We start from the raw sequence: 12,189 nt of genomic DNA on the forward strand, positions 1-12,189 counted from the left end.
CAAATTACGTGAAATTTTCAGTGACAAGTCAATAAGGTGTACTTTATCCCTTTTTTTTCAGGAAATGGAGCAAGCCAAATATTTTTCAAGTTCAGCCACATTCTTTTTGACTCCCCCTGTATGCAAACTTTCATAATAAGGTAAAAACACTGTGACGGTAAAACCTCATGAATTTCTAATTTCAAAAGCAGACATGCAACTAGGAATTTAGAAAAACCGAGGAAATTCCAAACCACACAAGACGTTGTACAGTGTTTTTCAATTTGTAATGGCATTCATGAGAAGTAAAGAAAACCAAGGAAATCAGCAGATCGGAGGAAAAGTTGCATGCCTGCAAAAGGGATTCTTTAAAAATTTAGAAAAACCGAGGAAATTCCAAACCACATAAGACGTTGTACAGTGTTTTTCAATTTGTAATGGCATTAATGAGAAGTAAAAAAAACCAAGGAAATCAGCGGATCGGAGGAAAAGTTGCATGCCTGCAAAAGGGATTCTTTAAAAATTTAGAAAAACCGAGGAAATTCCAAACCACATAAGACGTTGTGCAGTGTTTTTCAATTTGTAATGGCATTCATGAGAAGTAAAAAACGAGGAAATGAGCGGATCTGAGGAAAAGTTGCATGCCTGCAAAAGGGATTCTTTAAAAATTTAGAAAAACCGAGGAAATTCCAAACCACATAAGACGTTGAACAGTGTTTTTCAATTTGTAATGGCATTCATGAGAAGTAAAAAAAACACGAGGAAATCAGCAGATCGGAGGAAAAGTTGCATGCCTGCAAAAGGGATTCTTTAAAAATTTAGAAAAACCGAGAAAATTCCAAACCACATAAGACGTTGTACAGTGTTTTTCAATTTGTAATGGCATTAATGAGAAGTAAAGAAAACCGAGGAAATCAGCAGATCGGGGGAAAAGTTGCACGCCTGTAAAAAGGATTCTTTAAACTCCCTAGCATGATTTACTAGGAACCATACCCATCCTGGCAAATTTCAACACCATATGGGAAACTGCATACACATATTTCTGACTTCGATTCTGGAGGCGTGCCAACCAATGTAAAAGACCGTCAGTTTAGGGGTACTGTACCCATCCTGACAGATTCCTACAAAACATGCCGTTGGGGTTTGATGGGTTGAGTTCTGTTACGGTTCCAAATCTGACAAGAAGAGAGGCAATTGTTGTAAAGTGTCCTGCCCAAGAACACAAAAGCCATGTTCTTTGTCAGATATCGAACTAAAAAACCATCGCACATGAGTCACAGATATGCGATTGTCGTAAAGTGTCCTGCCCAAGAAAATCCTGAAATCCAGGAAAATTCTGACAATAAATCCTGCCAAATCTATCACTCCGAGGAACATTTGAGTATTAAAACTGAGAATTTGAATGAGGGCAAATAATTCAGAGACCGACTTACTGTGCTGGGGTGACGTCTGGGGGGACCTTCGCTGCTTGTCCACCTGGGCGTATGACGCAGATGGTGGGGGACGCCCGGGGGCTTTCCCGGGGGCTCTCCGTGGGGGGCCATTGCCCATGGGTGCGGCATTGGCTCTGTCTGCCCCAGTCACCTGGGTCTGTCTGATCCCAGGTCCTGGGTATTGAGGGCAAAGGTCAAAGGTCATTCGGGATATGACTGATGAAATCCAAAATGATTATAAAATATCCAAACTAATTTTGAAAATTATAAAAATGGAGTAATTCCAAATTGCACGGACTGAAGATGTGTTATACTTAACAGCACTTTATACAAATGTCTCTAAGCACTTCGCAATTATTACCCCTGTTCATCAGGCCATGAAAATATATTTCAGCAGCAGTTTGAGACTGCTGTTTTCTAGTCTCTTTCCTCACAGGCAACCATTTTTACTCCCGATTGTCGTAAAGTGTCTTGCCCAAGAACACAAAAGCCATGTTCCTTGTCAGATTTCGAACCCACATACCATTGTATATGAGTCAAAGAGAGCAATTGTCGTAAAGTGTCTTGCCCAGGAACACAAAAGCCTTGTTCCTCGTCAGATTTTGAACCCAAAAACCATCGCACATGAGTCACAGAGAGGCAACTGTTATAAAGTGTCAGCCCAAGCACATAAAAGCCATGTTCCTTGTCATATTTCGAACCCAAAAACCATGGCAAATGAGTCAAAGAGAGGTGATTGTCGTAAAGTGTCTTGCCCAGGAACACAAAAGCCTTGTTCCTCGTCAGATTTTGAACCCAAAAACCATCGCACATGAGTCACAGAGAGGCAACTGTCATAAAGTGTCTGCCCAAGCACATAAAAGCCATGTTCCTTGTCATATTTCGAACCCCAAAACCATGGCAAATGAGTCAAAGAGAGGTGATTGTCGTAAAGTGTCTTGCCCAAGAACACAAAAGCCATGTTCCTTGTCAGATTTCGAACCCACATACCATCGTACATGAGTCAAAGAGAGCAATTGTCGTAAAGTGTCTGCCCAAGAACACAAAAGCCATGTTCCTTGTCAGATATCGGACTAAAAAACCATCGCACATGAGTCAAAGAGGGGCATTTGTCATTAAGTGTCTTACCCAAGAACACAAAAGCCATGTTCCTCGTCAGATTTCGTACCTACGTAACATCGCACATCAGTCAAAGAAAGGTGATTGTCGTAAAGTGTCCTGCCCAAGAACACAAAAGCTAGGTTCCTTGTCAGATTTCAAACCCACATACCATTGCACAAGAGTCAAAGAGAGGTGATTGTCGTAAAGTGTCTTGCCCAAGAACACAAAAGCCAGGTTCCAGTGAGGGTTCCAACCATCCACCATTGCAAGTAAGACACTATAACCATGGACCATGGTGCTCCACATAATAAGGATCTCCAATAAAATATAGGGAAACAAATTCAAAAAGAACGATTTCCAACAACTTACGTGAGTTTCGGGGGAGTCCAGGTCCTATACTGACTGTCATGACTTTACCGCTGGGCTTCATGACGGCCATGTTGCCGGTACCCTGCGCAAAACGAACTGTCCTGGTTCCCCCACCACCCCAACCTTCCTTCTTCACAATGACGTTTATCCTAGAATCCGAAAGAAGTATACCAGAAAAAAAAAGAAATATCAAAAATAAAAACCCCCAAAACAAAATAATAATTATAATAATAAAAAAGGTAAAGGGGACGAACCTGTATTCACAGGAACGGAGTTCCCATCTCTCTTTCGTTAGCGATTGGGCCAGACTCATATGCTGCTGTGGGGGGATCGCCACACCTCCTCCACAGCGAGTCTGTTACCTTCCCAGCATTGAACAATGCCGGTACCCATTTAATACCTGGGTTGAGAGGAGTAATTGAGGTAGAGTGCCTTACTCAAGGGCACAACACGCATGGCCATGGTGGGGCTCGAACCCACAACCTCTCGATCACGAATCCTGTGCTCCACCGCTAGACCACACGTCCCCCACAAATAATAATAATAATGGGTATATTAAGCACACGTATACACCAGGACTGGTGCTCAAGGCGCTACATCATTATTACCCCTGCTCATTGGGCCCATGAAACATTCCAAATACCATCTCAGCTCCCTGGGGAGTATACAGCTCGATGCAGCCTGTTAGGCGCAAGGAAGCTACAATGTAATTCAATCACAATAACCATCTCTGCCCTCACAGGTACCCATTTACTCCTGGGTGGAGAGAAGCAATGAGTGACAAAGTGCCTTGCCCAAGGGCACACATACCACAACCCCAGGCTGGACTCGAACCCACAACCTGCAGAATTACCCGCAGACCACGAATCCAACGCCCTTAACCACGAGGCCACAGCACTCTACAATCACATGTCAAAACTTCCAAGGATTAGAATAGTCCAGAGAACCTAGCAGAGAAGGTGAAATCGTCCTTGGACGAGAAAAGATCCCACTCACGTGTCGCGGAAGTCAAGTTGGAGCTCACGCCCCGCCGCGTCTCGGTATTTCTTGCTGAGTACTGTCAGGAACTCCGTCTTGAAGACGGACTCCAGGAGACTTGAGAAGTCGTTCTGGATGTTGAGGACAAAGATATCATCTTGCAAGGTACTGGAAGGGAAAAAAAATGAAACGATTTCAATATATAGTGTGAGTCAAAAAAGCGGAACCCAAAAACAAAGAAATATGTTTCATATCAAAAAAACTTTACAGGCTAAGTAAGAAAACACAAACCCAAATGTCGGGACCATTGTTTTAGTGAAGTTCTGCATGTAGCACTTTCAAAATCTAGGATATAAAAGCTCAATTGTCAAGGTCTTGGGCTGGACCTTGTGTTGTTTTTGCTCAGCCATGCATAAATATAGGCCTGTATTATGCTTGAAATCCTCTGTACTGCTCCAGGATGTCACTGGCCAAGCCTCAACATATTGACAGTCACTGCCAAAGGATTTTGCAGGATTCAGGCAGTGGTCACCCCTCCACGGACCATATTCAAGAAATAATGGAGGAATTTGCAGGATTGAGGCTATATGCTATTTTTCCACGAGGCAAATTGGAGGATTTTGCAGGATTGAGGCTACATCCTAGCAAAAAGGCCTAGGCTTTTATATGTAGGGCGCAACAAATATGGTTGGAGACATGTAAGTATTTTTTTCCTCTTTCTTTAAATCCAACAGGAGGATTTATTTTTCCGGTCTGAGAAGGGTTGGAATGCCGGATTGTTTTTCCCCAAAAAATGAAAACACTGGTTTATATCACGCTACAACCAAAAAACTTGCATCCCAAATATACCCCGTCCTTCATGTAGGGTCTGTCAATATATCAATAGTACCTGACTACTCCATAGCAATGTGATATCGATATTGTTGATATCGTGTTTTTTATAATCATATCGAAAATTTGATATGAGAAAATAATATTGGAATAAAGTTCAGTTGATTTGTCTCTCTGCATTGGAGAGTGGCTCACTGAAAAACAAAGATTGTGTCAACAGAAGACAACGCAGCAATTTGTTTTTTTTCTGTCTTTACAAAATAGTTCCCTTGTAGTGACAGGTAGGTTTTAACTCATAATTTCAGTTTAACGTCAAAATTCATACGCTTTTATCACGATGTCAAATCTATGTCTACTTATCTACTTATCAACAGAAGACAACGCAGCAATTGTTTTTTTTTTCTGTCGTTACAAAATAGTTCCCTTGTGACAGGTAGGTTTTAACTCATAATTTCAGTTTAAAGTCAAAATACATACGCGTTTATCACGATGTCTAGTCTATGTCTACTTATCAACAGAAGACAACGCAGCAATTGTTTTTTTTCTGTCTTTAATAAAATAGTTCCCTTGTAGTGACAGGTAGGTTTTGACTCATAATTTCAGTTTAACGTCAAAATACATACGCGTTTATCACGATGTCTAATCTATGTCTACTTATCTACTTATCAACAGAAGACAATGCAGCAATTTTTTTTTTTTCTGTCTTTACAAAATAGTTCCCTTGTAGTGACAGGTAGGGTTTAACTCATAATTTCAGTTTAACATCAAAATACATACGCGTTTATCACGATGTCTAATCTACATGTATGTCTACTTATCTACTTATCAACAGAAGACAATGCAGCAATTTTTTTTTTTTCTGTCTTTACAAAATAGTTCCCTTGTAGTGACAGGTAGGTTTTAACTCATAATTTCAGTTTAACGTCAAAATACATCCGCGTTTATCACGATGTCTAATCTTTGTCTACTTATCTACTTATCAACAGAAGACAACGCAGCAATTGTTTTTTTTTTCTGTCTTTACAAAATAGTTCCCTTGTAGTGACAGGCAGGGTTTAACTCATAATTTCAGTTTAACGTCAAAATACATCCGCGTTTATCACGATGTCTAATCTATGTCTACTTATCTACTTATCAACAGAAGACAACGCAGCAATTGTTTTTTTTTCTGTCTTTACAAAATAGTTCCCTTGTGACAGGTAGGTTTTAACTCATAATTTCAATTTGACGTCAAAATACATCCGCGTTTATCACGATGTCTAATCTATGTCTACTTATCTACTTATCAACAGAAGACAACGCAGCAATTGTTTTTTTTTCTGTCTTTACAAAATAGTTCCCTTGTGACAGGTAGGTTTTAACTCATAATTTCAATTTGACGTCAAAATACATACGCGTTTATCACGATGTCTAATCTTTGTCTGCTTATCTACTTATCAACAGAAGACAACGCAGCAATTGTTTTTTTTTTCTGTCTTTACAAAATAGTTCCCTTGTAGTGACAGGCAGGGTTTAACTCATAATTTCAGTTTAACGTCAAAATACATCCGCGTTTATCACGATGTCTAATCTATGTCTACTTATCTACTTATCAACAGAAGACAACGCAGCAATTGTTTTTTTTTTCTGTCTTTACAAAATAGTTCCCTTGTGACAGGTAGGTTTTAACTCATAATTTCAATTTGACGTCAAAATACATCCGCGTTTATCACGATGTCTAATCTATGTCTACTTATCTACTTATCAACAGAAGACAACGCAGCAATTGTTTTTTTTTCTGTCTTTACAAAATAGTTCCCTTGTGACAGGTAGGTTTTAACTCATAATTTCAATTTGACGTCAAAATACATACGCGTTTATCACGATGTCTAATCTATGTCTACTTATCTACTTATCAACAGAAGACAACGCAGCAATTGTTTTTTTTTCTGTCTTTACAAAATAGTTCCCTTGTGACAGGTAGGTTTTAACTCATAATTTCAATTTGACGTCAAAATACATACGCGTTTATCACGATGTCTAATCTTTGTCTGCTTATCTACTTATCAACAGAAGACAACGCAGCAATTGTTTTTTTTTTCTGTCTTTACAAAATAGTTCCCTTGTAGTGACAGGCAGGGTTTAACTCATAATTTCAGTTTAACGTCAAAATACATCCGCGTTTATCACGATGTCTAATCTATGTCTACTTATCTACTTATCAACAGAAGACAACGCAGCAATTGTTTTTTTTTTCTGTCTTTACAAAATAGTTCCCTTGTGACAGGTAGGTTTTAACTCATAATTTCAATTTGACGTCAAAATACATCCGCGTTTATCACGATGTCTAATCTATGTCTACTTATCTACTTATCAACAGAAGACAACGCAGCAATTGTTTTTTTTTCTGTCTTTACAAAATAGTTCCCTTGTGACAGGTAGGTTTTAACTCATAATTTCAATTTGACGTCAAAATACATACGCGTTTATCACGATGTCTAATCTATGTCTACTTATCTACTTATCAACAGAAGACAACGCAGCAATTGTTTTTTTTTCTGTCTTTACAAAATAGTTCCCTTGTGACAGGTAGGTTTTAACTCATAATTTCAATTTGACGTCAAAATACATACGCGTTTATCACGATGTCTAATCTATGTCTACTTATCTACTTATCAACAGAAGACAACGCAGCAATTGTTTTTTTTTCTGTCTTTACAAAATAGTTCCCTTGTGACAGGTAGGTTTTAACTCATAATTTCAATTTGACGTCAAAATACATACGCGTTTATCACGATGTCTAATCTTTGTCTGCTTATCTGCGTTCAAACTAACTCCAAACGCATCAACATTCTGGTCCTGTGGATAATTCAGTGTGGACAATTCGGGGGCTTCACACTTTTTGTATGGCTCATGAGCGTAGTTTAAGCAGTTACTGTAAAACGAAAATACTATGCAAACATTTCAAAATGTAAATAAAGTTTTTTTTTTTTTTTGCGTACTTAAGTAATTCACTTACAACAACAACAGGTGCTGTAAATTATATTCAATATAATCGATATTAGTTTTAATATTGATATATCGATTATCAGAATTTTTGATATTGATGGACTGTAGCTTTTGTGCGATGTCATCTTACCTGAGTGATACGCTCTGGACTTGTTCGAGGGGAATCTTGCGTTTGATGACGTCTTTGATCTGTCCTTTCTCCGGTCCACTCTTGACCTTCTCTCGACCAATCAGATAGATGTTGCGAGCCGACAGTAGCAAGTCGCGCTTTGTCACCTGCGAAATGAGGACATTTGTGATTACTACGATTAACACGCATTCCAAAGTTTGTAGAATGTTTGTAGAATGGCTTCAGCATTCCAGCAGAACAAATATGAACATTCGCGCAATACAGGGGGAGTAAAAAAAAATGAAACCCAAATGTCGGGACCATTTTTGTAGTAAAGTTCTGAATGTAGCACTTTCAAAATCTAGGCTGTGAAAGCCCAATTCCTAAGCTTTCGTTTAGTACAAGAATCATTCAAATCACTCATGTACTTTTTAAGTTACGGAGTTTTAAGCACAGCCGCCGTTTTAAGATTCTGTCCACGGATCACAAACAAGTTCAGTGCTCTCTCAGCAACACGAAAACAAATCACATAAGGATGTGTGTGAATTGTTTTCGTTTTGCTGAAAGAACACACACCTTTTGTGTGATCCGTCGACAGAACTTCAAAATGGAGTTTGTGTTCAAAATTCCATAACTTGAAAAGTACACAAGTGATTTGAATGATTCTTGTACTAAAAGAAAGCTTATTGATTGGACTTTCATTTCCTATATTTTGAAAGTGGTACAGGCAAAACTTCATTCAAAAATTGGTCCTACCATATGGGTTTAATTTGTTAACTCACCCTGTATTGTTCCAATTATATATTCACAAAGAGTCTAAAGAACTGAATCAGACCTAAGATACACGAATGCTTTAAAAAAACTCTAGAATTCTAAAAAAATTGAGCAGGTAGTCTTTCCGTCAAAATTTTTTAAATTTCAGAAGGTCAATTGATTAGTTAGCCAAACTCTAGAGAAGCCATATTTATTAGTTAGACAAACTCTAGAGAAGCCATAAACCAAACTCTAGAGAAGCCATAAACCAAACTCTAGAGAAGCCATAAACCAAACTCTACAGAAGCCATAAACCAAACTCTAGAGAAGCCATAAACCAAACTCTAGAGAAGCCATAAACCAAACTCTAGAGAAGCCATAAACCAAACTCTAGAGAAGCCATAAACCAAACTCTAGAGAAGCCATACACCAAACTCTAGAGAAGCCATAAACCAAACTCTAGAGAAGCCATAAACCAAACTCTAGAGAAGCCATAAACCAAACTCTAGAGAAGCCATAAACCAAACTCTAGAGAAGCCATAAACCAAACTCTACAGAAGCCATAAACCAAACTCTAGAGAAGCCATAAACCAAACTCTACAGAAGCCATAAACCAAACTCTAGAGAAGCCATAAACCAAACTCCAGAGAAGCCATAAACCAAACTCTAGAGAAGCCATAAACCAAACTCCAGAGAAGCCATAAACCAAACTCTAGAGAAGCCATAAACCAAACTCTAGAGAAGCCATAAACCAAACTCTAGAGAAGCCATAAACCAAACTCTAGAGAAGCCATAAACCAAACTCTAGAGAAGCCATAAACCAAACTCCAGAGAAGCCATAAATCAAACTCTAGAGAAGCCATCAACCAAACTCTAGAGAAGCCATAAACCAAACTCTAGAGAAGCCATAAACCAAACTCTAGAGAAGCCATAAATCAAACTGCAGAGAAGCCATAAACCAAACTCCAGAGAAGCCATAAACCAAACTCTAGAGAAGCCATAAACCAAACTCTAGAGAAGCCATAAACCAAACTCTAGAGAAGCCATCAACCAAACTCTAGAGAAGCCATCAACCAAACTCTAGAGAAGCCATCAACCAAACTCTAGAGAAGCCATCAACCAAACTCTAGAGAAGCCATAAACCAAACTCTAGAGAAGCCATAAACCAAACTCTAGAGAAGCCATAAATCAAACTGCAGAGAAGCCATAAACCAAACTCCAGAGAAGCCATAAACCAAACTCTAGAGAAGCCATAAACCAAACTCTAGAGAAGCCATAAACCAAACTCTAGAGAAGCCATCAACCAAACTCTAGAGAAGCCATCAACCAAACTCTAGAGAAGCCATCAACCAAACTCTAGAGAAGCCATCAACCAAACTCTAGAGAAGCCATCAACCAAACTCTCGAGAAGCCATAAACCAAACTCAAGAGAAGCTATAAACCAAACTCTAGAGAAGCCATAAACCAAACTCTAGAGAAGCCATAAACCAAACTCTAGAGAAGCCATAAACCAAACTCTAGAGAAGCCATAAACCAAACTCTAGAGAAGCCATAAACCAAACTCTAGAGAAGCCATAAACCAAACTCCAGAGAAGCCATAAACCAAACTCTAGAGAAGCCATAAACCAAACTCCAGAGAAGCCATAAACCAAACTCTAGAGAAGCCATAAACCAAACTCTAGAGAAGCCATAAACCAAACTCTAGAGAAGCCATAAACCAAACTCTAGAGAAGCCATAAACCAAACTCTAGAGAAGCCATAAACCAAACTCTAGAGAAGCCATAAACCAAACTCTAGAGAAGCCATAAACCAAACTCTACAGAAGCCATAAACCAAACTCTAGAGAAGCCATAAACCAAACTCTAGAGAAGCCATAAACCAAACTCTAGAGAAGCCATAAACCAAACTCTAGAGAAGCCATAAACCAAACTCTAGAGAAGCCATCAACCAAACTCTAGAGAAGCCATAATCCGAACTCTAGAGAAGCCATCAACCAAACTCTAGAGAAGCCATAAACCAAAATATTTACCTTGAAGCGGCGATCATACTTGTTGACCTTGTCGGAGAACTCGACGCGCTCCCTGCGTTGGGTCAGCGCCTGCAGCAAAGGATTGTGCTCAAACCCGATGTAGTCGCCGGCGAAGTTGCGATTGAGACTGTATCGTCGTCGCTCCTTCTTGTTGTACAGCAGATCAGATGCTGCAGAAAAAAAAAAAGACAGATAAAGTAACATTGATTACAAAAGATGATTAACTCTTTCAATGCCAAAGTCCTACATGTACGAGGTATATTTGTTTAGGTAGAAATTGCCAACCTCGTACATGTACGAGGTATTGTTGGCACTTAAAATTGCCAAACCTCGTACATGTACGAGGTAGAGTAAGCATGTTATCAAAATGGGGTGCTCTCGCTCTTTCTAATAATATCATTTTCATTCAGGTATGACCTGTATTTATTTGTTTCATTCGAGTTCTTGCGAGAGGGCACAGCACTGACACTCGTATTTTCTGCAAAAATTCCCCTGAGTGCAGGACAGTGTTTAAGGGTGTATCACTATGTATGTGATTACTATTGACTTTCCAATATACCAAGGATATACCAGAGAGCAACAACAACAAATTTAGTGAGTAATACTTTCACTTTTTTGTTTACAGAATTTTGAACAATTAAAAAAAAACGCTCTTAGTTGGGCACTTTTATAGGGTTACACTTTTCAAATTTTGCAGGCACTGAAAGAGTTAAACTGGCATAAGGGGAAAAAAAAATGGAAATATGCCGAACGAAAAGATGTACAAAAGTTTTACGATGAGAAAAATATTCAGTATTTTCATAAAATTAAAAAGCCTGAATTACGGTTAGAGTATTGCTGACTCATCAACAAAGAAGTTCACTTCGTACTTGGGAAAGTCGAGGGCAAAGTCCGAAGAAAAGGGCACCATTCATGACGCCATTCAATCATGTAAATGATTCAACCAATCTTCACTAACGTATGTGGGGAAAATCCCGCATTTTCGTCTTTTTCTTCCAACAACTTCCGGTGAAATGTATCACTAATGCTCTCTTCGCCATCCTCAAGAGAATCATAGTGATTTTTAAAGCATTGCATTTCGTGCAACTAAATCTGTCACAGGTCAATATTTAAAGGGAAAATACAACATTTGCAAACATCAAAAAATAAAACTACCAAATCATTTTGAAATACCTTGCTGGACTGTTAGTGAATGACAGTGTAAAGCATCCTGTAAAATCATGGCACCTGGTATACTGTCATTTTCAAGAAAAGTGGTATTTTTGTTAAATACTGGCCCCAATTGACCATCGCACTTGTTTGCAATCGATTACACACCTATGAACGGGTACAAGCCAGCTAGACTGGTTCCCTGACCTTACAATTCCCCAATGTATGTAAACTACTCTGTTTCTTCTTATATGGAGTCAGGGAACCAGACTACAGGAAAATGATTGTTTTTCTTGGTTTTTATAGCATTTTCGAACCCAAAACCTCAAAAAAGTCAGTGTAACTATATTAACTATATATTTCTAACCCCCCATTTCCATCCATTTCTGAAAATTACAGCAAAAGCAAATGATGTATATTCCCTTTAACCTTTTTTCCAGCCTGAAAAAAAGGTGTTGGCCTGGCTGTTA

General features: G+C 38.8%; 1 protein-coding gene across 1 annotated transcript in view; it reads right to left on the reverse strand.

Annotated features, from left to right (window-relative positions):
* The window catches only part of LOC119737638 (unconventional myosin-Ie-like), a 61,367-nt gene that overhangs the window by 8,004 nt on the left and 41,174 nt on the right, over positions 1–12,189 (reverse strand). Inside the window, exons 19-23 of the mRNA XM_038212109.1 lie at positions 10,571–10,740; positions 7,810–7,955; positions 3,879–4,028; positions 2,883–3,031; positions 1,413–1,586 (exon numbers count right to left, since the gene is read on the reverse strand). Of these exons, the coding sequence (XP_038068037.1) occupies positions 1,413–1,586; positions 2,883–3,031; positions 3,879–4,028; positions 7,810–7,955; positions 10,571–10,740 (789 nt within the window). The remainder of the gene's footprint in view (positions 1–1,412; positions 1,587–2,882; positions 3,032–3,878; positions 4,029–7,809; positions 7,956–10,570; positions 10,741–12,189) is intronic.

The sequence above is a fragment of the Patiria miniata genome, unplaced genomic scaffold, assembly GCF_015706575.1.
Source record: "Patiria miniata isolate m_02_andy unplaced genomic scaffold, ASM1570657v1 HiC_scaffold_3, whole genome shotgun sequence".
In the NCBI taxonomy this organism is placed as follows: Eukaryota; Metazoa; Echinodermata; class Asteroidea; order Valvatida; family Asterinidae; genus Patiria; species Patiria miniata.